Source organism: Aethalodelphis obliquidens, unplaced genomic scaffold (assembly GCF_003676395.1).
Source record: "Aethalodelphis obliquidens isolate GAN/ISIS:26980383/991018 unplaced genomic scaffold, ASM367639v1 scaffold80, whole genome shotgun sequence".
Lineage (NCBI taxonomy): Eukaryota > Metazoa > Chordata > Mammalia > Artiodactyla > Delphinidae > Aethalodelphis > Aethalodelphis obliquidens.
Window position 1 is genome coordinate 6,200,014 of NW_020838024.1, and position 26,779 is coordinate 6,226,792.

Genomic DNA, 26,779 nt, shown 5'->3' on the forward strand with positions numbered 1-26,779 from the left:
ACGAAGATCCCGTGTGCCACAGATAAGACCTGATGCAGCCATAAAAATAAAATAAATAAAATTAAAGAAAAAGAAGCTGGAGGTAGTTTCAAGAAAAGATACATGCACCTCAATCAATATTCATAGCAGCACTATTTATAATAGCCAAGACATGGAAGCAACCTAAATGTCCACTGACAGACAAATGGATAAAGAAGATGTGGCACAAATACACAATGGAATACTACTCAGCCATAAAAAAGAATGAAATAATGTCATTTGCAGCAACATGGATGGACCTAGAAATTATCATACTAAGTAAGCCAGACAAAGACAAATATCATACTGCTTATATGTGGAATCTAAAAAAAATGATACAAGTGAAGTTATTTACAAAACAGAAATAGACCCACAGACATAGAAAACAAACTTATGGTTACCAAAGGGGAAAGGGGAGGGGGATAAACTAGGAGGTTGGTATTAACATATACACACTTTTATATATAAAATAGGAAATGAACAAGGACCTACTATATAGCACAGGGAACTATACTCAATATTTTGTAATAACCTATAAGGGAAAAGAATCTGAAAAAGAATATATATATATATATTATATATATATATATATATATATATATATGTATAACTGAATCACTATACTGTACACCTGAACCTCATACAACATTGTAAATCAAACTATGCTTCAATAAAAAACAAAAATCGGCAAAAAAAGGAAAGAAAGAAACTGGAGGTAGTTTGAAAGTAAACATAACAAAAATCCAAAGCCTATTACAGTGAGAACGGCGACTCTCTTGAAGTCAAGAAGGAATGAAATGACAATAGGCAGTAAAACTTTTTTTTCTAAACTTAAAAAAGGTTTAGAAAGGTCTCTCATACCAGCAGCTTCCTGAAGGTACACACCAACAACAGGAAAAGCCACCCACCATTTCATAAAACGAAAACCAATTATAGTGTGGGAAGTACAAACTGCAGAAAACCAGGAGTCCCTGGAAGAAAAATGATCCTGCGAGAAAAAGGAGGACGCTAGGTTCTGCGCAGCGTCACTTGGTAAAGGCGGCCACCACTGCCCACAGCACCTCGTTGGTGCTGGCCTTCAGACACTCCACCTCAGGGTCTAAGTCCAGGAGCTGCCGCACCCGCTGGGTGGCTAAATCGTATTGCTTGTCCAGGAGGGGTGCGAACGCGTTCTCTAGGACATCCGAGGTGTGGGCCAGGTAGATGAGGGCCAGCAGGCGCTTGTCCATGCGGTGAGGGTCGTTCACCCATTTGTCGAGAACGGCTTCCTGCACCTTCTTGATGAGGCGCTGCTTAATGTTGTTGTTGGTGAGGGGATGTGTCGTCATGTCAAAAAGAAGGAAGTTCTGTTTCTTGGTTGTCAATACGCTCCTGTCTACCAGGTTTTAAGCTAATCATTCCTGCATGTTTCTTAATTGATAATGCAGTTTTAATGAATTCCATGTCTCACCTAAACAAAAGCACTTAAAAGCTAGAGAAGAATTTCAGCTATTATTTTCTTTGTACTCTTAATAGGAATAGCAAAATGTGTTCATTGTAGCTTGTTTGCTTCTGGAGAAGTGGAATACAAGTGTTCTAGGACGGTCTGTGTTCCCAGAATGTAAACTTCTTGTGGGACAGGAATCATATTTTATTAATCTCTATAGCCCGGCACCAGGTGTATTTCCTGGAACATAGTATTGCTCAATAAGTATTTGGAAAAGAGAATGAATAAAGCATTCAAATACACAAATTAGAACAGATTGCTAATGGTTTTGGTGTGAGGTAGATATGAGTCAAATTGTAAAATGATAATTCCTGGTACATTTCTATCAACATAAAGTTGTCAATAAATAGCCAAAGTATAAATTAGAGGTTCATTTATTTTTATTTTTTAAATAAATTTTTAAAAGGAATAATTTTAGATTTATAGAAAAGTTGCAAAGATAGTAAAGTGTTTCCACATGCCCCACTGCTAAGTCCCCATTAATGCAGCACATTTGTCACAATTAATGAACATCGATACATTAATATTAACTAAAGTCCATACACTCTTCACATTTGCTTGGTTTTTGCCTGATGTTCTTTTTTTGTTCCAGGATGCCACCCAGGTTATTATATTACCTTTATTTGTCATATTTTCTTAGGCTCCTCCTGGTGGTGACAGTTCTCCAATCTTCCCTTGCTTTTGATGACCTTGACAGTTTTGAGAAGTAGTGGTTGTGTACTTTGTAGATTGTCCCTTTATTGGGATTTATCTGATGTTTTTCTCACGATGAGACTGAGGTTACAGGTTTGGGGGAGTGAGACCACAAAGGGCGCATACTATCAGCATGATTTATCACTGTTGGTGTTGACCTTGATCACCAGGCTGTGGGAGGGTTCGTCAGGTATCTCCAATATAAAGCTATTCCTCCCTCACCCCTTTCTGTTCTGTATTCTTGGACGGAAGTCACTATGTGCAGCTCACATTTAAAGAGTGGTGGGTTATTCAGTACTTCCTTGAGAGTGAGGTATTTACATAAATTATTTGGAACTGGAAGTTGTATTTTTCATTAAAGAATTAAATTGAGATTCTCAATAAAGATGGCTGGTTGAATAAATATTCTCTTCGTGATGAAAATGCTATGAAAATAAGAGTAAAAGGATTTCTATAGAAGCACAAACCCATAATAATAACAGGAAAGAACACAAGAGCAGTAAAATTTCGGATACTGCAAAGTAGGTGAAAAAGTGGTAGGTGGATTAGTGGATGCAAGAAAGCTAATCCAAAACTGGCAGTGGGCAGAGAAGGGAGGTACCCTACTTTACATGGCAGAAGCCCAGAGGCTCAGAAATTGGCACCAGATAGCTGTGGGAATGGTGGGGGGTGGGGAGAAGATAATGGTAGGGCTAAGAATAGAAAGACTGTTTGAAAGTCTATTTAAAAAGCATCTCCAGATCTCCTTCTCTACTCTGTGCAGTAGAAGATAATAAAACAGAGGGTCTCTGGACTCAGGGACACCAAGCACAGCTGAAGGAGGCAGGGATCTCCCACTGAAAACAGGGGGATTAAGTAAGAGTTTTATGTCCTAGAATTTGGGACATTTCAGCTTTTTCCCTCCTCTCGACTCCCGGAATACTGGAAGCTAGGATTATACCCTCCAGCCAAGACACTGGAAGAGTCTTTTCTGGAAAATACCACCAGCCCAAGAGAAAAGGATGAAAAACACTGATATGAAGATTTCCCCAAAGAATTACAAAGAAGCCCCCACTTCACCACCGCCCACCATGCACACTTACAGCTTCCAAGTAACTTATTTGGCCTCTTTTTCCAAATATGAGCAGACTGCTAGAGAATGTCATACATTTGGGAAAAATTCTCTAATGTGAAACACAGAGAACAAAATAAAATATTAAAATAACAAAAAGATGTTTCTAATTCCTCCAAAGTGGAGACTACACAAACGTCTGGTCAACTGGTGAATGTCAAAACAAAATGTGGTACATCAGCACAAGGGAATACTCTGCAACAATAAAGAGGAATGAACTCCTGAGGCATGCTGCAACAAGGATGGCCTTCAGAAACAGCACGTGAAGTGAAAAAGCAGACACAGAAGAACATATACTGTATGATTCTATTTATACGAAATGCCTAGAAAACGCAAATGGGTAGAGACAGAAAGCAGATTATTGGCTGATTGGGACTAGGGTTAGGAATGGAGATGAACTGCAAACGGGCACCAGAGACCTTTCTGGGGTGATGGAAATGTTCTAAAACTGGACTGCAGTGATGGTTGACTGACTCAATAAATATACTAAACATCAGTGAATTAGACACTCACAATGGGTGAATTTTATGGCATACAAATTACACTTCCAATAAACCTGGTTTTTAAAAAAAGGAACTCAGAGGACACTGAAACTATGAAGGGAGAAGAAAAATGTGGAAAAAAAAGGCATTACTGTTCTCAGAGAAATAAGAGAATATTGTATCCATAAAACAGGAAAAAAAATGGTCATTTTAAAAAGAAGAATATTCAGAGAACAACAACAACAAAAATACTAGGGAAATAAAAATTGGATGGCAGAACTGGAAAACCCAGTAGAAAAGTAGAGGATGTAGTTAGGGAATCCAAAACTTAGGGCAAAATGGCAAATAACTGGACAATAAGAGAGAAAACTTAAGAAATTAATTGGTCAATCCAGGGGGCCCAACAACTAAATAATAGGAGCTCCAGAAAGGGTGAACAGAAGAGAATGATGAAGAAAAGTGTTGAACTTCCCTGGTGGCACAGTGGTTAAGAATCCACCTGCCAATGCAGGGGACATGGGTTCGAGCCCTGGTCCAAGAAGATCCCACATGCCGTGGAGCAACTAAGCCCCGTACTGAGCCTGCGCTCTAGAGCCCTCGAGCCACAACTACTGAAGCCCGTGCACCCTAGAACCCGTACACCACAACTACTGAGTCCATGCGCCACAACTACTGAAGCCTGCATGCCTAGAGCCTGTGTTCTGCAACAAGAGAAGCCACCACAATAAGCCCGCGCACTACAACGAAGAGTAGCCCCTGCTCTCCGCTACTAGAGAAAGCCCACACACAGCAACAAAAACCCAACGCAAACAAAAAAAAAACAACAAAAAAAGTAAGCCATCAATTTAAAAAGAAAGAAAAGGAAAGTGTTAATAAAATAACATAAGAGAATTTTCCAGGGCTGAAGAACATGAGCCTTTTTTCAGAAAAAGGCCCATTGGATATCCAGCCCAATGAATAGAAGACAAATAAATAAATAAAAATAAAGAAAAAAGTTTAAAAAACCCATTAAGCAATAAAAAAAAAAAATCCAAAAGACTCATTATCATAAAATTTCAAACACTAGTGCACTAGTGGTAAACAGAAGGCTCTAAAAGTTCGGGTTGGGGTGGATGTTAGGGGGAGACAGTTAATGAGCAGAAGAGTGTAAGAATGGCATCAAACTTCTTGAATGGGAGGTAGAAGATAATGAAGCTGCACCTTCACATTTCCAAAGGAAATATTTACTCTCCATCAAGTGAGAGGGTAGAAAAGAGACAATTTAGACCTCTAGACATGTCCTTCCCAAGCACCTTTCTTAGGAAGCTATTTGGGAATGTGCACACACACATACCACAGTCACACGAAAGGGCTCCCTTTAGAAGGAGGGTATTGGGATATTGGGATACATGGGGGTTGAGGAAACAGAGGATCTAATAGAGGCAAAAGGAATCCCCAGGGTGATAGCCAGTGGAAGTTCCAATACAACAGAGGAGCAAAGGCCCACAATGGAAGCATCTAGATTGTAACCAGAAGGTGGAGGCATTAGGACTGTCTTGGACTGAAGCAGGCTGGGGGTCCAGGATGTAGTTCTTCAGTTATTTAACATGTTTTGTATAAAATGTAATGAGAGACATTTTACAGAGCTATTGAGGATATGGGAATATTTAGTCAGATATTCAAAGGAAATTAAGAAAATGTCTTCAAATAAGGCAATTATTAACTCCAAAAAACACAAGTTATGTAAGAAAGGATATATAATCATGCTACTTGATGCAAAAACATACTATGTACTACACATACATTGTCAAAATTAAGAAAACACTGAACATAGATTTAACAGATATTTAAGATATAATTTCATTGAGAAGATGGTGGAAAGAGTGGTATACCTGAGCTAAAATCCTTGTTATCTATAATTGGAAATCAACAGGTAAGTCTATTCCGATGATTCAAGAGATACCAGTATATATTATGCATATTATTTAGAAATAAGAAAGTAAAATCAGAGAAAATATCTAAAAAAGTTGAAATTGATTACTTGGCAGATGATGGGAGTAGAAAGGTAAAGAAAAGAGACTGCTGTTTTATAAAAGTTACCTTTAGCAATATTTGATCTTTTATACTATTCAAACAGCACTTTGATAAAAATAAAAGTTGATTAAAAATAACACGTCATGGGCTTCCCTGGTGGCGCAGTGGTTGAGAGTCCGCCTGCCAATGCAGGGGACACGGGTTCCTGCCCCGGTCCGGGAAGATCCCACATGCCGCGGAGCGGCTGGGCCCGTGAGCCATGGCCGCTGAGCCTGAGCGTGCGGAACGGGAGAGGCCACAACAGTGAGAGGTCCGCGTACCGAAAAAAAAACCAAACAACAAAAAAAACACGTCATTTTACTGAATGCAAAAAAATGTATAAAGTTATACAATAACAAGAAACAGGGAACTTCAAATTATGGTATTAATACTCAATTTAATATACATAAAATTTTATTTACTCATATGAATTATACCAAAAAGACACAATTTGGAAAAGCCATTTTGCAATTTATGATTCGCTTTATAAAACTGGAGTTTTAAAATTATGATAATTAATTCATGAAAAGTTGAGGATTTGATTCCTGCTCTCTGAAGTTTATTAATATTTAAAGCCTGAGTCTATTTTTGAAGTATAAAGAACTTTATCAAATTAAAGAGTGGCAAATCATTCCTCTCTGAAGAAAAACATTACAATTTGCATTCAAATTCCTTATCTTTTTAAAAGAGGAAAGACAGCATTTATTTTAGGCCTCATTATATTTACTATCCTGAGTCTGTAAATGGAAATTATATCCAAATGATGAATGTAATCCTGATTACTTCTTTCTTTTGGGTTAAACATAAGTTCACACACCCATACTTAAATATTAAGAAATCAGCAACAGTTATTTTACCCATCTGCAGCCTGAGCCCAATGATGGGACAGGCTTCCCGCCTCCCTTCCTTCCAGAAGCATTTACTTTGTTCCTAGTATTGGCTGGGTGTTGAGGATACAAAAAAGAATAAAATATGATCTTCTTCTACCGAGAAATTACAAGCTAGTGCCACTTTATACAACTAACCGTAAAACAACATGGAAAGGGTGAGAGGAACAAAATTCTACAAGAATAGAGAGGAATCAGAATTTACAGGGTGTCTGGAGACAGAGTATACTGGAAGACACTCTCCAAAGAGTACACTTTCTCTCTTTGACTAGGAGAGTTGGACAAGCCAAGGGAGAGGCCTAAGGCCCGGGACAGAGGGATCAGCAAGCGCAAAGCATCCAAGGCCACGCAGGTACAGTGAAACGCAGACTACCTGGAAACCCTGCCTCCCAAGGTGGTCCACCTGTGGTCCCTGGTTACCCTGACTACACACTCCCCCAAAGTCACCCACACACACCGGGAGGAGGAGAGACACGCTGGGGTGTGTCATTAGAACCGGACATTCCTGGGTGGAGGGCAGGTGGGGGAGGGAGGGTGCTCTAGAGAACAAGCCATGCCTGATTCATTTCTAGCACAAAGAAGAATGCATTGTAAGTTCATTCGAACAAATGACTGCTCTATGAATAGTGCTAAATTTAAATTTCTTGGACAAAAGGATTTTCCTCAGGTTCCAGACGACTCAGGTTAATGTGAGAAAAGACTTGACAAACAATTTACACATGCAAATTGGACGTGAGATGTTCTTTCGTTCAACAATTATATATTGGGCATCTGCTATGGGCTTCTGTCAGTGTTCAAGGCACCAAAAACAAAAAAATCCTCACACTTGTGACACATATTCTAGTGACTTCTATTCATTTATAGTTCATCTTTCTGAATTAAAAAAAAAAATCATTGCCAGAAATCAACTTAAAAATTCATGAAAAACAACAAGCATTAACTGTAAAGCACAGGGAACTATATTCAATATCTTGTAAAAACCTAAAATGGAAAAGAATCAAAAAAAGAATATAGATATATATATGACTGAATCATTTTGCTGTTCATCTGAAACTAATACAATATTGTAAATCGACTACATGTCAATTAAAAAAAATTCATGAAGGCCAATTTAAGGGACTTACCAACAATACTGAAGAAGACTTAGATATAAATGTGACAAAATGATTTAAAAACCTGTATTAGAAGAAAATTGTATCATTGCCCTTTATACCATAAAACTGAAAGGACTTCTATGATAAATATGGTAGTCTAGTGCCACCTTGTGTTCAAATTACTCAATTACAATGTGATTTAATAGGAAAGATTCTGTACTGTATTCATTTCCTATTTTTCCTATTGCAGCTGTAACAAATTGCCACAAATTTAATGCCTTTAAAACAACACAAATTCATTATTTTATAATCCTGTAGGTCATAAGCGTGTAATGGATTGCAATGGGCTAACATCAAGATATCAGCAGGGCTGTGTTCCTTCAAGATCCGAGAGAAGAATCTGTTTTCTTACATTTTCCACCTCCTAGAGGCTGCCTGAATTCCTTAGCTGGTGGCTCCCTACTATGCTTGGAGCCAGCAATGGCTAGTTGAGTCTTCTCATGGTGAATCACTCTGACACTGCCTCTCCTCTTTCACTTATAAGAACCCTTGTTATTACATAGGCCTCACCTGAATAATCTAGGATAATCCCCCATCTCAAAATCAGTTAATTAGCAAACAATTCCACCTGCTACCTTACTTCTCCCTTACCATGTAACAGAACATATTCACAGGTTTTGGGGATTACAATATGTACATCTTTGGGAAGGGGGCATTATTCCGCCTACCACAGAGTCTGTTGGGTTTTTTTTCTGGGGGCAAATATGCTACTTCTTATGCTTCAATCAAATGGTAAAGATATTAAATTAAAACTGGGGGGTTCTTGGACTTTATTTGGAACTTGGAATTGATGAAAAACAACAAAAAAATCTTTTACCAATGTCTATGACACAAACCAAGCATTTAGAAACCACCCCCACTCCATGAATATTTACTTTACTAATTAGCTTTATAATCTTATCTAGAAAGACCCAAATTAAATATAAAAATATTCTTAAATTCTCCCATAAGGTTAACAACTGATTTCTCAGCAGAAACTCTACAAGCCAGAAGGGAGTGGCATGATATATTTAAAGTGATGAAAGGGAAGAACCTACAACCAAGATTACTCTACCCGACAAGGATCTCACTGAGATTCGATGGAGAAATCAAAAGCTTTACAGACAAGCAAAAGCTAAGAGAATTCAGCACCACCAAAGCAGCTCTATAACACATGCTAAAGGAACTTCTCTAAGTGGGAAACACATGAGAAGAAAAGAACCTACAAAAACAAACCCAAAACAATTAAGAGAATGGTAATAAGAACATAAATATTGCTAATTACCTTAAATGTGAAGGGATTAAATGCTCCAACCAAAACACACAGGCTTGCTGAATGGATACAAAAGCAAGATCTGTATATATGTTGTCTACAAGAGACCCACTTCAGACCTAGGGAAACATACAGACTGAAAGTGAGGGGATGGAAAAAGAAATTCCATGGAAATGGAAATCAAAAGAAGGATGGAGTAGCAACACTCATATCAGATAAAACAGACTTTAAAATAAAGAATGTTACAATTTGGACACTACATAATGATCAAGGGATCAATCCAAGGAGAAGATTTAACAATTATAAATATATATGCACCCAACATAGGAGCACCTCAATAAATAAGGCATATGTTAACAGCTATAAAAGAAGAAATTGACAGTAACACAATAATAGTGGGAGACTTTCACACCTCACTTACACCAATAGACAGATCATCCAGACAGAAAATTAATAAGGAAACACAAGCTTTAAATGACACAATAGACCAGATAGATTTAATGGATATTTATAGGACATTCCATCTGAAAACAGCAGATTACACTTTCTTCTGAAGTGCACATGGAACATTCCCCAGGATACATCACATCTTGGGTCACAAATCAAGCCTTGGTAAACTTAAGAAAATTGACATCATATCAAGCATCTTTTCCGACCACAATGCTATGAGATTAGAAATCAATTACAGGTAAAAAAATGTAAAAAACACAAACACATGGAGGCTAAACAATACATTACTAAATAACCAAGAGATCACTGAAGAAATCAAAGAGAAAATTAAAAAATACCTAGAGACAAATGACAATGAAAACATGAAGATCCAAAACCTATGGGATGCAGCAAAAGCAGTTCTAAGAGGGAAGTTTATAGCTATACAAGCCTACCTCAAGAAACAAGAAAAATCTCAAATAAACAATCTAACCTTTCACCTAAAGGAACTAGAGAAAGAAGAACAAACAAAACCCAAAGTTAGCAGAAGGAAAGAAATCATAAAGATCAAAGCATAAATAAATGAAATAGAAACAAAGAAAACAATAGCAAAAATCAATAATACTAAAAGCAGGTCTTTGAGAAGATAAACAAAACTGATAAATCTTTAGGCAGACTCATCAAGAAAAAGAGGGAGAGGACTCAAATCAACAAAATTAGAAGTGAAAAAGGAGATGTTACGACACCGCAGAAATACAAATCATCATAAGAGACTAATACAAGCAACTCTATGCCAATAAAATGGACAACCTGGAAGAAATGGAAAAATCATTAGAAAAGTATAACCTTCCAAGACGGAAACGGGAAGAAATAGAAAATATGAACAGACCAATCACAAGTAATGAAATTGAAACTGTGATTAAATATCTTCCAACAAACAAAAGTCCAGGAACAGATGGCTTCACAGGTGAATTCTATCAAACATTTAGAGAAGAGCTAACACCCATCCTTCTCAAACTCTTCCAAAAGATTGCAGAGGAAGGAACACTCCCAAACTCATTCTATGAGGCCACCATCACCCTGATACCAAAACCAAAGATACTACAAAAAAAGAAAATTATAGACCAATATCACTGATGAATATAGATGCAAAACCCTCAACAAAATACTAGCAAACAGAATCCAACAACACATTAAAAGGATGATACACCATGATCAAGTGGGATTTATCCCAGGGATGCAAGCATTCTCCAGTATACACAAATCAATGTGATATACCATATTAACAAATTGAAGAATAAAAACCATATGATCATCTCAATAGATGCAGAAAAAGCTTTTGACAAAATTCAACACCCACTTATGATAAAAACTCTCCAGAAAGTGGCCATACAGGGAATCTACCTCCTCATAATAAAGGCCATATATGACAAACCCACAGCAAACATCATTCTCAATGGTGAAAAACTGAAAGCATTTCCTCTGAGATCAGGAACAAGACAAGCAAGTCCACTCTCACCACTATTAGTTAACAGAGTTTTGGAAGTCCTAGCCATGGCAATCAGAGAAGAAAAAGAAATAAAAGGAATCCAAATTGGAAAAGAAGAAGTAAAACTGTCACCGTTTGCAGATGACATGATAGTATACATAAATAATCCTAAAGATGCCACTGGAAAACTACTAGAGCTAATCAATGAATTTGGTAAAGTTGCAGGATACAAAATTAATGCACAGAAATCTCTTGCATTCCTATATACTAACAATGAAAGATCAGAAAGAGAAATTAAGGAAATAATCCCATTCACCATTTCAACAAAAAGAATAAAATACCTAGGAATAAACCTACCTAAGGAGGTAAAAGACCTGTACTCAGGAAACTATAAGACACTGATGAAAGAAATCGAAGATGACACAAACAGATGGAGAGATATACCATGTTCTTTGATTGGAAGAATCAATATTGTGAAAATGACTATACTACACAAAGCAATCTAGAGATTCAATGCAATCCCTATCAAATTACCAATGGCATTTTTTACACACAACTAGAACAAAAAAATCTTAAAATTTATATGGAGACACCAAAGACCCCGAATAGCCAAAGCAATCTTGAAGGAAAAAAATGGAGCTGGAGGAAGCAGACTCCCTGACTTCAGACTATAGTACAAAGCTACAGTAATCAAGACAATATGGTAATATGGTACTGGCACAAAAACAGAAATATAGATCAATGGAACAGGATAGAAAGCCCAGAGATAAACCCACACACCTATGGTCAACTAATCTATGACAAAGGAGGCAAGGATATACAATGGAGAAAAGACAGTCTCTTCAATAAGCAGTGCTGGGAAAACTGGACAGCTACATGTAAAAGAATGAAATTAGAACACTCTCTCACACCATACACAAAAATAAACTCAAGATGGATTAGAGAACTAAATGTAAGACCAGACACTATAAAACTCTTAGAGGAAAACATAGGAAGAACACTCTTTGACATAAATCACAGCAAGATCTTTTTTGACCCACCTCCCAGAGTAATGGAAATAAAAACAAAAATAAACAAATGGGACCTAATGAAATTTAAAAGCTTTTGCACAGAAAAGGAAACTATAAACAAGACTAAAAGACAACTCTCAGAATGGGAGAAAATATTTGCAAACGAATCAACAGACAAAGGATTAATCTCCAAAATACATAAACAGCTCAGGCAGCTCAATACCAAAAAAACAAACAACCCAATCAAAAAATGGGCAGAAGACCTAAATAGACATTTCTCCAAAGAAGTTATACAGATTGCCAACATACACGTGAAAAGCTGCTCAACATCACTAATCATTAGAGAAATGCAAATCAAAACTACAATGAGGGGGCTTCCCTGGTGGCACAGTGCTTGAGAGTCCGCCTGACGACGCAGGGGATGCGGGTTTGTGCCCCTGTCTGGGAAGATCCCACATGCCGCCGAGCGGCTGGGCCCGTGAGCCATGGCCGCTGAGCCTGCGCGTCCGGGGCCTGTGCTCCGCAACGGGAGAGGCCACAACAGTGAGAGGCCCGCGTACCGCAAAAAAAAAAAAAAAAAAAAAAATACAATGAGGTTATCACCTCACACCAGTTAGAATGAGCACCATCAGAAAATCTACAAACAACAAATGCTGAAGAGGGTGTGGAGAAAAGGGAACCCTCTTACACTGTTGGTGGGAATGTAAATTGATACAGCCACTATGGAGAACAGTATGGAGGTTCCTTAAAGAACTAAAAATAGAACTACCATACGACCCAGCAATCTCACTACTGGGTATATACCCTGAGAGAACCATAATTCAAAGACACATGAACCCCAATGTTCATTGCAGCACTTTTTACAGTGGCCAGGTCATGGAAGCAACCTAAATGTCCATTGACAGATGAATGGATAAAGATGATGTGATACATATATACAATGGAATATTACTCAGCCATAAAAAGGAATGAAATTGGGTCAATTGTAGAGATGTGGATGGACCTAGAGATTGTCATACAGAGTGAAGTAAGTCAGAAAGAGAACAATAAATATCATATATTAACGCATATATGTGGAATCTAGAAAAATGGTACAGATGAACCTATTTCCAAGGCAGAAATAGAGACACAAACATAGAGAACAAACATATGGACAGCAAGGGGGGAAAGGGGGATGAGGGTTGGGATGAATTGTGAGACTGGGATTGACATATATACACTAATATGTATAAAATAGATAACTAATAAGAACCTGCTGTGTAAAAAATAAAATAAAATAAAATTCAAAAAAAAGAATGAACTATGAACATTTTCTCACACCATATACAAATATAAACTCAAAATGGAAAAAAAACCCTGTTAAATTAACCTTACATTATTCCAAATTGACAAAGGCAGGTGTAAGTCCAAATACTGCTTGATAATACACAAAGTATACAAGTAGAGGGTCTTTGTTTACAGGGCAATAGGTTTTGTTCAAAAACTGGTCAGAATTAAGCTCATAGAAACTTAAAAATGGAAACCTCTGGGGACTTACCTGGCAGTCCAGTGGTTAAGACTCCACGCTTCTGCTGCAGGGGGCACTGGTTTGATCCCTGGTCAGGGAACTAAGATCCTGCATAGCTGCAGGGTGCAGCCAAAAAACAAAAACAAAAACAAAACTCTGAAGGGATTAAAGGAGGAGAGAAAAGAGAAAGAGAACAGGAAGATTGTGGTTCTTTACATGTACCTACCTCTCCATTACTGTAGCAGGTGAGCACCCCGATTGTTATAGGTCATTTTCCAGCAAGGGCAAGAGAGACTGCTCTGCACCCACCAGGTTTCAATGGACCGCTCCTGGAGTGGCTTTCAGAGTCACTGGATGATCCAGAGTCGGAGTATGATGTAGGCAGGGTATGCTAATCAAACATCGAAGGAAAATCAACAAGATGCAATGCTTGGGTTTTCAGCAGGGTTCTGCCAGCCTTCTCTGGAATGTCATGTATAGTGTTCTGAGGGAAGGGTACATCAATATTATCCAGGTGGGCTGAGGAAAAAAAAACATAATAATTGCAGACTTACTTTTCTGTTATAAAATTTTTAGCCAACTATTAGTCGGACTGAGTAGTAGTAATGCAAATCTTTCCAGGGCCAGGGTATTGCTTTTTGTCCAGCTTGAGGAACACTTCATCAAAATATTAAAGTGCCTCAAACAGAATCTCCTTACAAAGTATTTTCATGGATAGCAGTCATTAAATTGCAGCTCAAGTCTTGGCAGTAACGTGTTATAGTTTTCACTGTAGAGGTCTTACATGTCTTTTGTTAAATTTGTTCCTAAGTATTTTGTGGATTTTAATGCTTGTTTAAATGCTAATGATTTTATTTCTTCCTTTGTAATATGTATGACTTTTATATCTTTTTCTTACCTTTTTACATTGGCTAAGGTCTCCAGTATAATATTGAAAAAAGTGGTGAGAGTGAACATCTTAGCTTTGTTTATAATCTTGAGGGAAGAATATTCAATATTCTTTAGGTATTCTTTAGGTATAATCAACCTTTAGGTATGATATTATCTTTAGGTTCTTCCTAAATGCTTTTAAATTTAACAAAAAGTTCCCTTTCATGTCCTAGTTTGCAAAGAGGTTTTTGTTTTAAAATCATGATGGCTATTGAATTTTATGAGGCATTTTTGCATTTATTGGTATGGTTATATGGTTTTTCTCCTTTATTCTGTTACAGTGGCAAATAACACCAACTGATTATCAAATGTTAAGGCAACCTTCTATTCCTAGAATACACCTACTTAATCAGGATGTAGTATTGCTGCTTTTGACTTGCTAATATTTTGTGAAAGATTTTTGCAACTTAAGAGATGTTGGTCTCCAATTTTCTTGTAGTGTTTCTGTCAAGTTTTTGGCAGTATTATCTTGGCTTCATAAAATGAGTTGGGAACACTTTCTATTTTCTAAAGGAGTTTGTGTAAGATTAGTATAATTTCTTCCTTAAATGTTTGATAGAATTCCCGAAGAAAACCATCTGGACCTGCAGTTTTCTTTGCAGGAAGGCTTTCCATCATCAATTCAACTTTAAAAATAGAGTTATGAAAATTTTCTATTTCTTTTTGTATCAGTTTGGTAAGTTGTGTTTTTAAAAGAACTCTTTTCATCTATTTGTCAAGTTTATAGGCATAAAGTTATTCACTACATTCCTTTATTTGCCTTTTAATGTATGTAGGGTCTGTGGTGATATTCCCTCCTTCATTTTTAATGGTGGTAATGTGTACTTTCCCTCCTTTTTTTCTTGATCAGTCTGCAGCATTCCCAAAAGTATGTCATGTCAGTGTTCTTTTTTCCCCAGGACAAGCAAAAAGGACGATCTTCTTTCAATATGAAGAGGTAGTACCCTCTTCTCTTTTCTTCTATTTCCCATCATACAACACACACACACACACACTCACACACACACACACACACGTACATGCACACGAGCATATACACTTACAGATAAGGCAGACTGTATCTAGGAGATCCCTCATTTTCCTAATGATAAGTTCCTCAAAATGTTCTTTGGACAACTAGAAGACATAAACTTTGGGGGATATAGGCAAAATTTTTAAATGTCTACTTATAATTGTTAATTACTATGATTATACATCTGTATTTCACATCATATGTTTTATTGAGTTTTTTGGAATGTAATTTAATTTTTTTAATTGAGTATATTTGACATACAATATTATATGTTTCATGTATAGTATTGAGCTCTTGTGTTAAAATATATGTATCATATAAAACTGAAAATTTAAATGTGTCATTTATTATATGTGAATTATACCTCAATAAAACTGTTAAAGAAAAGAATATATGTGTATCATAAAATTTACCATTTTAAGTGTACAATTCAGTGGCATTAAGTGCTTTCACAATGTTGTGCAACCAATACCACTATCCATTTCCAGAATTTTATCATCCCAAACAGAAAATCTGTGCCCATTAAACAACTCCCCATTGCCCCTTCCTTCCAGGCCCTGGTAACCTCTATTCTACTTACTGTCTCTATGAATTTGCCTGTTCTAGGTACCTCATAGAAGTAGAATCATACAATACTTGTCCTTTTGTGTTTGGCTTATTTCACTTAGCAAAATGTTTTCAAGGTTCATCCATGTTGTAGCATGTATCAGAATTCCATTCCTTTTTATGGTTGAATAATATCCCATTGTATATATATACAACAACTTGTTTATCCATTCACCTGTAGATGAACTTTTGGGCTGTTTCTACCTTTTGACTATTGTGAATAATGCTGTTATGAATATTGGTGAACAAGTGCCTGTTTGAGTCCCTGCTTTCAGTTTTTTTGTGGTATATACATTGGAATGGAATTGCTGGGTCATACAGTAATTCAATGTTTAACTTTCTGAGGAACTGCTAAACTATCTTCCACAGCGGCTAAACCATTTTACTTTCCTACAGCAATACATGAAGATTCCAATTTCTCCAAAGCATTGCCAACACTTGTTATTTTCCTTTTTTGTTTGTTTTTGTTTTAGAATCATAGCCATCCTAATGGGCATAGAGTGGTATCTCATTGTGGTTTGGATTTGCATTTCCCTAATGACTAATGATGTTAAACATCTTTTCATGTGCTTATTGTCTAGTTGTATATCTTCTTCGGAGAAATGCCTATTCAAGATCTTTTCCCATTTTTGAATTGAGGTTTTTTTAACCCATTGCCTCATAGGAATTATTTATATATTCTGGATTAACATCCTTTATCAGATAGATGATTTGCAAATATTTTCTGCTACTCTATAAACGGTCTTTTTATTTTCTTGATAATGTCCTTTAATGCACAAGTGTCTTTGATGAAGTCCAATTTTTCTATTTTTTCTTTATTGCCTATGCTTTTGGTGTCATATCCAAGAAATTATTGCCAAATCCAATGTCATAAAGACTTTCCCCTATGTTTTCATTTTAAAGTTCTATACTTTTAGCTCTTAAGCTTAAGCCTTTGATCTGTTTTGAGTTAATTTTTGTATATGGTATATGGTAAAGATCCAACTTCATTCTTTTGCATATGCATATCCAGTTTTCTCACTACCTTTTGTTAAAAAGACTGTCTTTCCCCATTTAATAGTCTTGGCACTCCTATTGAAAATCAATTGACCAGATGTGCTTGGGTTTATTTGGGGGCTCTATTCTCTTTTGGTCTATATGTCTATCCTCATGCCACTATCACACTGTTTTGATTACTATAGGTAAGTAATAAGTTTTGAAATCAGGAAATGTTAGTCTTACAAATTTGTTATTTTTCAAGATTGTTTTGGCTATTGTAGGCTTACATTGACTTTTAAATACTGATTTCCCCCCTCATATTTCATGACTCCATTTTAATCAAATATGTCACATGCAACTTCAATATAGTTTATTTTGGTAAAATTCTTTAAAGTGCATTAATTAAGCTCATATGAGATTGGAAAGTAGGGAAATGATGTCAGTATGCCATGGAAACTATATTGGTTCATCTGCACAATTTCCCAGCATGTAATATTTTGTGGCATCAAATAGAGCAGGGAGATGCAAGCACATTGGCAGGGTTGAATATAGGAAATACAAAGAAAGTGAGTATCGAGAACAATGCCCTTTCTCTCTATGTTCTCTTTTTCTTTTGAAATAATTTTCCACTTAAAGGAAAGTTGCAGAAATAGTACAAAGAGCTTACATATGCCTTTCTCCCAGCTTCCGTAATTTTCACAATTCCATAACCATTATACAATTACCAAAACAGAAAAATAGCATTGGTGAATACTATTAACCAAACACAAATCTTATTTAAATTTCACTCATTTTCCCCTTAATGTCCTTTTTCTGCTTCAGGATCCAACCCATGATCCACATTGCATTTAGTTATTGGCTCCTTGGTTTCCAGCAATCTGTGATGGTTTCTCAGTCTTTCTTTGTCTTTCATGACCTTGATAGTTTGTAGAATGTCTTTCAACTTGGGTTCGTCTGATGTTTTCTCGTGATTAGCTTGAGGTGTTGCATTTTTAGCAAGATTACCCCAGAAGTGATATTGTGTCCATCTCAGTGCATAATGACTTCAATGTGATTTGTTGCTGGTGATTTATTAACCTTGATCCCTTGGCTAAGGAGGTGTCTGCAGATATTCTCCACAGTAAAGTTACCAGTTTTCCCTATGTAATTGACAAATATCTTGGAGAAATACTCTGAGACTATGAAATATCTTCTTTCTTCTCGAACACTCACAACTGATTTTAGCATCCATCAAACTGACCAGACATGCAACACTTACTATGGTGGTGTCTGCCTGGTGGTAATTTTTTTTATTTCTCTCATTTCTTCTAAATTTATTAGTTGGAATTCTTTTGTAAGAAGAGATATTGTTTCCCCATACATGTATTTATTCAATTCCTTTTTTAAAAAATTTATTTAATTAATTTATTTTTGGCTGTGTTGGGTCTTCGTTGCTGCGTGCAGGCTTTCTCTAGTTGTGCAGAGTGGGGGCTACTCTTGGTTGTGGTGCGCGGGCTTCTCATTGCGGTGGCTTCTCTTGTTGCGGAGCATAGGCTCTAGAGCGCAGGCTCAGTAGTTGTGGCACACGGGATTGGTTGCTCCATGGCATGTGGGATCTTCCCGGGCCAGGGCTTGAACCTGTGTCCCCTGCATTGGCAGGTGGATTCTCAACCACTGTGCCACCAGGGAAGCCCTTCAATCCTTTTTTATGTTGGTATGGATTCATGGAAATTTGTTTTCTGAGCTCAAATTCAATACTATTATTATTAATTTATGTTTTGCAGTATGCGGGCCTCTCACTGTTGTGGTCTCTCTCGTTGCGGAGCACAGGCTCCGGACGCGCAGGCTCAGCAGCCATGGCTCACAGGCTCAGCCGCTCCGCAGCATGCGGGATCTTCCTGGACCGGGGCACAAACCTGTGTCCCCTGCATCGGCAGGCGGACTCCCAACCACTGAGCCACCAGGGAAACCCTAAGATTTTTTAACTTATGATTTCTTGGCTTTACAATGGTGTGAAGCTCTACCCATTTGTACTTAGAATTTTTAATTTTGATTTTTCCAGGCTAGTGACATGCGGTAGATACTCTCTTGTGATGCTGGGCGGGGGCAGCAAGCTGTAGCTCCATCAGCCATGTGACCATGAGTATAAACAACCAATACACTTACAACCATTCTGTACCCAGACAACCATGCTGTCTTTCACTTTTAGTACAGTATTTAATACTCCATGAGATATTCAATACTTTATTATAAAACTGGCTTTTGTGTTAGATGATTTTGCCCAACTGTAGACTAATGTTAGTGTTCTGCACACGTTTAAGGTAGGCTAGGCTAAACTATGATATTCAGTAGTTTAGGTGTATTAAATACATTTTCAACTTTAAGATAGGTTTATTAGGACGTAACTCCATTGTAAGTCAGGGAATATATCTTTTGCACAAATAAGATACATACGTATTTTCTTTTTTTCTTAATAGATCTTTATTGGAGTATAATTGCTTCACAATACCGTGTTAGTTTCTGTTGTACACCAAAGTGAATCAGCCATATGCATACATATGTCCCCATATCCCCTCCCTCATGAGCCTCCCTCCCATCCTCCCTATCCCACCCCTCTAGGTCATCTCCTTCTATGTGAAGAGTAACATGCCATAGATACTCTTTTGTACTTTGCTTCTTCTCCACCCCCCTCCATATCGCCCCCCTTCTTCCTTTTGGCTCAGTTTGGTTACATGTTTTGTCTCAGATGGGCATAGTACTTAGTTTTCACCATCTTTATGTATTTTGATTTTGTTGCTATATCCCAGATGCCCCAACCATTTTTTATACCTCCTTTCATCAAGCTACTTTCAGCTTTTTTTTTTCTTAAAAGGTAAGATTCTAATCTTACTGTAGTAGTTCTTTATTAAGAGTTTAATTTATCTCTTGTTACTATGCCAGTATTTCTCACTGGATTATGCTTTAAAAAAATTCTCCAACCACAATGCTACGAAACTAGAAATCAACTATAAGAAAAAAAACTGCAAAAAACACAAAACACATGAAGGCTAAACAATCTGCTACTAAACAACCAATGGATCACTGAAGAAATCAAAGAGGAAATCAAAAAATACCTAGAGACAAATGAAAATGAAAACACAATGATCCAAAACCTATGGGACACAGCAAAAGCAGTTCTAAGAGGGAAGTTTACACTGATACAAGCTTACCTCAAGAAACAAGAAAAATTGCAAATGAAAAATCTAAATTTACACCTAAAGCAACTAGATTAAGAAGAACAAACAAAATCCAAAGTGAGTAGAAGGAAAGAAACCATAAAGATCAGAGGCTAAATAAATGAAATAGAGACTAAAAAACAATAGAAAGGATCAATGAAACTAAAAGCTGGTTCTTTGAAAAGATAAACAAAATTGATAAACCTTTAGCCAGATTCATCAAGAAAAAAAAGGAGGGGCTTCCCTGGTGGTCCAGTGGTAAAGAATCCGCTTTACAATGCAGGGGACATGGGTTCAATCCCTGGTCAGGGAACGAAGATCCCACATGCCATGGGGCAACTAAGCCTGTGTGCCACAACTGCTGAGCTCTCACGCCTCAACTAGAGAGCCTTCATGCCACAAACTACAGAGCCCACGTGCTCCGGAACCCGCGCCTCACAACTACAGAGCCTAGGTGCCCTGGACGCATGCGCCAAAACTAGAGAAGAGAAAACTCGCATGCCACAACTAGAGAGATCCCACATTCCTCAACGAAGATCCTGCATGCTGCAACTAAGACCTGATGCAGCCAAAAATAAATAAATCTTAAAAAAAAAAAAAGGGAGATAACCAAAATCAATAAAATCAGAAATGAAAAGGGAGAAGTTACCACCGACAGCACAGAAGTATAATACAAAGGATCGTAAGAGACTACTACAAGCAACTATACACCAATGAAATATGCAAGCTAGAAGAAATGGACAAATTCTTAGAAAGAAACAATCACCTAAAACTGAACCTGGAAGAAGTAGAAAATATGAGCTGACCAATTACCAGTATTGAAATTAAGTCAGTAATTTTAAAGCTCCCAACAAACAAAAGTCCAGGACCAGATGGCTTCACAAGTCAATTCTACCAAACGTTTAGAGAAGAGTTAACATCCATCCTTCCAAAACTATTCCAAAAGATTGCAGAGGAAGGAACATTTCCAAACTCATTCTATGAGGCCACCATCACCTTGATACAAAAACCAGGCAAAGATATCACAAAAAAAGAAAATTACAGGCCAATATCACTGATGAACATAGATGCAAAAATCCTCAACAAAATACTAGCAAACCAACTCTAACATTAAAAGGATCATAAACAACGATCAAGTGGGATTTATCCCAGGGATGCAAGGATTTTTCAATATCTACAAATCAATCAATGTGATATATCACATAATAAACTGAAGAATAAAAACCATATGATCATCTCAATAGATGCAGAAAAAAGCTACAGTGATTAAGAATCCACCTGCCAATGCGGGGGACACGGGTTCAGTCCCTGGGCTGGGAAGATCCCACATGCCGCAGAGCAACTAAGTCCATGTGCCACAACTACTGAGCCTGCGCTCTAGAGCCTGCGAGCCATAACTATTGAGCCCATATGCCACAACTACTGAGCTCATGCTGCATGACTACTGAAGCCTGCGCACTCTAGGGCCCATGTGTCACAACTACTGAGCCTGCATGCTGCAACTACTAAAGCCCACGTGCCTAGAGCCCACGCTCCACAAGAGAAGCCACCACAATGGGAAGCCCGTGCACTGTAACGAAGAGTAGCCCCCGCTCGCCACAATTAGAGAAAGCCTGCACGCAGCAATGAAGACCCAATGCAGCCAAAAAAATAATAATAAATTAAAAACCCCTTAAAAAATATTCAGCAACCATTTATGATAAAAACTCTCCAGAAAGTGTGCATAGAGGGAACCTACCTCAACATAATAAAGGCCACCCACAGCTAATATCACACTCAATGGTGAAAAACTGAAAGCATTCCCTTTAAGATCAGGAACAAGACAAGGATGCCCATTCTCGCCACTTATATTCAGCATAGTTTTGGAAGTCCTAGCCATGGCAATCAGAAAAGAAAAGGAAATGAAAGGAATACAAATTGGAAAGGAAGAAGTAAAACTGTCACTGTTTGCAGATGACATGATACTATACATAGAGAATCCTAAAGATGCCACCAGAAAATTACTAGATCTAATCAATGAATTTGGTAAAGTTGCAGGATACAAAATTAATGTACAGAAATCTCTTGCATTCCTATACACTAATGATGAAAAATCTGAAGGAAAAATGAAGGAAACACTCCCTGTTTACCATTGCAACAAAAAGAAAAAAATACCTAGAAATAAACCTACCTAGGGAGACAAAAGACCTGTATGCAGAAAACTATAAGACACTGATGAAAGAAATCAAAGATGACACAAACAGATGGAGAGATATACCATGTTCTTGGATTGGAAGAATCAATATTGTGAAAATGACTATACTACTCAAGGCAATCTACAGACTCAATGCAATCCCTATCAAATTACCAGTGGCATTTTTTACAGAAGTAGAACAAAAAATCTTAAAATTTGTATGGAGACACAAAAGACCCCGAATAGCCAAAGGAGTCTTGAGGGAAAAAAACGGAGCTGGAGGAATCAGACTCCCTGACTTCAGACTATATTACAAAGCTACAGGAATCAAGACAATATGGTACTAGCACAAAAAACAGAAATATAGATCAATGGAACAGGATAGAAAGCCCAGAGATAAACCCATGCACCTATGGTCAACTAATCTAAGACAAAGGAGGCAAGGATATAAAATGGAGAAAAGACAGTCTCTTCAATAAGTGGTGCTGGGAAAAGTGGACAAGCTACATGTAAAAGAATGAAATTAGAACACTCCTTAACACCATACACAAAAATAAACTCAAAATGTATTAGAGAACTAAATGTAGGACTGGACACTATAAAACTCTTAGAGGAAAACACAGTGAAGAATACTCTTTGACATAAATCACAGCAAGATTTTTTTTGACCCACCTCCCAGAGTAATGGAAATAAAAACAAAAATAAACAAATGGGACCTAATGAAACTTAAAAGCTTTTGCAAAGCAAAGGAAACTACAAACAAGACAAAAAGACAATCCTCAGAATGGGAGAAAATATTTGCAAACGAATCAGTGGACAAAGGATTAATCTCCAAAACATATAAACAGCTCATGCAGCTCAATATTAAAAAAAACAAACAAGCCAATCAAAAAATGCGCAGAAGACTAAACAGACATTTCTCCAAAGAAGACATATAGATGGTCAAGAAGCACATGAAAAGCTGCTCAACATCACTAATTATTAGAGAAATGCAAATCAAAACTACAATGAGGTATCACCTCACGCCAATTAGAATGAGCATCATCAGAAAATCTACAAACAACGAATGCTGGAGAGGGTGTGGAGAAAAGGGAACACTCTTGCACTGTTGGTGGGAATGTAAATTGATACAGCCACTATGGAGAACAGTATGGAGGTTCCTTAAAAAACTAAAAATAGAACTACCATATGACCCAGCAATCCCACTACTGGGCTTATAACCAGAGAAAACCATAATTCAAAAAGACACATGCACCCCAATATTCACTGCAGCACTATTTACAATAGCCAGGTCATGGAAATAACCTAAATGCCCATCAACAGAAGAATGGATAAAGAAGATGTAGTACATATATACAATGGAATATTACCCAGTCATAAAAAGGAACGAAATTGGGTCATTTGTAGAGATGTGGATGGATATAGAGACTGTCATACAGAGTGAAGTAAGTCAGAAAAAGAAAAACCAGTATCGTACATTAACGCATATATATGGAACCTAGACATAAGGTACAGATGAACTGGTTTGCAGGGCAGAAATTGAGACACAGATGTAGAGAACAAACGTATGGACACCAAGGGGCAAAAGTGGCGGCTGGGGGTGTGGGATGAATTGGGAGATTGGGATTGACATGTATACACTAATAAGTATGAAATGGATAACTAATAAGAACCTGCTGTATAAAAAAATAAAATTAAATTCAAAAAAAATTAATATATAATCATGCACTTGTACCTGTACAAGTAAGTGTTTAGTGTTGTTTTGTGGTGTTTTATGTTTTTCATAAGTGGGATGCTATTGAATTCAGTATTCTAAACCTTGCTTTTTATTCTTTTCATGTCAGTAGATATTGATTTACATCATTCTTTTAAATTACTATATAGTATTTCATAGTAGGGCTTTACTATGGCTTATGTAGCCATTTATGAATATATCGATGGGTATTTACGTTGTTGTCCTTTTTTCTTTTCTTTGCAACTATGAACTAGGGGTAAGAATATCTTTGTGCATGCCACTTAAATTACATGTTTGATGCATACAGGATAGATATTGAGAAATGGAATTGCTGGGTCATTGAGAATGAATAATTACCATTTTCAAAGTTACTGCCACGTTGCTTTTCAGAGAGCCTTAAATAATATTTTTTCTATCAGTTGAGTGGGAGAATACCATTTCCTCACATTCTTGATTGGTAGTATCAACATTTTTTATTTTTTGCCAATTATATGGTGAAAAGTTACATCTTATCTTAATTTACATGTCTGCAATGACTAGGGAGAATAACATTGATTTTTACATTTACTGATCATTTGATTTCTCCCACTCCATAACTGTCTAAGCTACGCATATACTTGTAGCCTTACTTATGAATTCTTAAATTAGCTTGTTAAACTATATACTAAATATTATTAGGATATTTGGGGGATTACATTGTCTTTATGGAACAATTTGGAGAGAACTGGCATCATAATATATTGAGACCATTAATAGTCTCCATTTATCTAGGTGTTTTTCTATGTCCTATAGTTTACTTTTTCCCCTGTAAAGATCTTATATATTTATTGTTATGTTTATTCTTAGGTGTTTTATACTTAGGTTTCTGTTGCAAATTCCCTTCCATTACATTTTCTAACTATCTATTGCTGGTGAACAGGAAAACCACCAGTTTGTGAATGATTACCTGCTATCCAGTCACTTTGCCGTACTCTGTTATTATTTGTCAGTTTTCATCACACTTGTTTTCACAATCTACCATTTGGTAGACTAATACTACCCTGGAGCCGCCACCTCTTATCCCAAGTCCCTAGGAATAACAGAAAAGTTATAAGAAGAATACAATCCATAGCATGTAGAAATCTCCTTCTGGAGATAGTTTGTACATATGCAAACACACTTTTTCTTTTCCCACTTATACAGTACAGTAGTATACTGAATAAACAGTTAATCATTTTCTGCTGCCTTCTGATAAGAGTGTTCAATGTCAGTACACAGAGAGGATCCCCTTCTATTTAAGGGTGCCACTATATGGATGTACAATAATTTACCCAGTGCCCCATGGAGGAAACCGGTGCCCAATCCTCTATGATTACAATGAAAATACTTGTATGAAAGGCTTTGCATCAATACCTTCAGGATCAATTCCTAGCAGTGAAATTCCTAAACCTGGATCGAAAAGTATATACACCTTCAATATATATATCATACATATATATTTTTTGGCCATGCCGCGTAGCTTGAGGGACCTTAATTCCCCAACCAGGGACTGAACCCACACCCTAGACAGTGAAAACGTGAAGTCCTAACCACTGGACCCCCAGGGAATTCCCACACCTTCAATATTGACAGCCACCGTCCAGTTGCCCTTCATAGAGGCTGTATCAATACACATTCGGAACAACAGTACATCAGCATGCTGTTTGCCTACACCTTCAGCAATACAACAGATGCTGTTTAAAACTGCTTGAAAGGAATATAGACAGAATTGGTATCTTAATTCTTGCTGTAGCAGATGCTGTTAATGTCCCAGCTAGTAACTTTACCTGCAGCCATAAATAACAGTTCCTGCACATTCTGACAGCATCCAACTTGTGTCTGAATCTTTCTGCTTCTCTTCCCGAGTCATTCTGAGGTGTCACGGAACGTGCTCCACCCTGCAAGGGTGGACTTTCCAGGATGGCTGGGAAGAAACAGTCTATCAGCCTCTTGGAGGCAACCCCCAACCGATAAAGAATAGGAATCAGTGGATAAATATGTAAGCTTCTCCATCTCTCAGCAGGCAATTCTTGCCGGTTCCTCAGAGTGAATTCAGCTCTTGTTGACTACAGCAGTAATCTTCACTTTAATGTATCCTTTATTGACTTTTCTACCTTCTTTCTCTCACTTTCCCTACCTCCTCTCTTCCTGATATCACCTCCCCAGTAGCTACATGCCCCCTAATCCTTGCCTCAAGGTCTGCTTTTGCGGAGACCTAAACTGGTACCAGAGATGGCCATGGAAAGTTGACCCTCAAGAATGGGACTAGAGAATTTGCTCACTCTCTGGTCAGGAGGCATCAAGAACCTCATTGCTGGTCTAAGTCGGGGTAGTGACAACCCACAGCGTGCTGTAGCAGCACGTTTACTAAGACTTTCACCTCTGTTTGGGAATAAGGAACGGGTGGAAGGGACCAGGCTGGGGAATACGTGGTAGCTCTTGAGTGGTGTGGGACAATGGTATTCATAAGGATTGTAGAGGTGGCTGACTTCTGTTAACTCTCCTGGAAGCCTTGAAGAAAGAGACTGGCACACCAGGTCAGCCAACTATCAACGCAGGGCAT

The 26,779-nt window shown here is 37.4% G+C and overlaps 1 protein-coding gene across 3 annotated transcripts; it reads right to left on the minus strand.

The window, feature by feature from the left end:
- Positions 1 to 633: 633 nt before the first annotated feature.
- Positions 634 to 26,779, minus strand: LOC113612612 (Golgi phosphoprotein 3-like). Of its 3 annotated transcripts, XM_027092605.1 has the most exons (4): positions 26,004 to 26,779; positions 25,145 to 25,267; positions 13,797 to 14,089; positions 634 to 2,622 (listed from the first exon to the last, which is right to left on the minus strand). In XM_027092605.1, the coding sequence occupies exon 4, from the start codon at positions 1,344 to 1,346 to the stop codon at positions 1,044 to 1,046; it is 303 nt and encodes a 100-aa protein (XP_026948406.1). In that variant the 5' UTR covers positions 1,347 to 2,622; positions 13,797 to 14,089; positions 25,145 to 25,267; positions 26,004 to 26,779; the 3' UTR covers positions 634 to 1,043. The 3 variants fall into 3 exon arrangements, with proteins under 3 accessions (XP_026948406.1, XP_026948407.1, XP_026948408.1); XM_027092606.1 differs by lacking the exons at positions 13,797 to 14,089; positions 25,145 to 25,267; positions 26,004 to 26,779 and adding an exon at positions 13,601 to 13,620; XM_027092607.1 differs by lacking the exons at positions 13,797 to 14,089; positions 25,145 to 25,267; positions 26,004 to 26,779 and adding an exon at positions 9,148 to 9,165.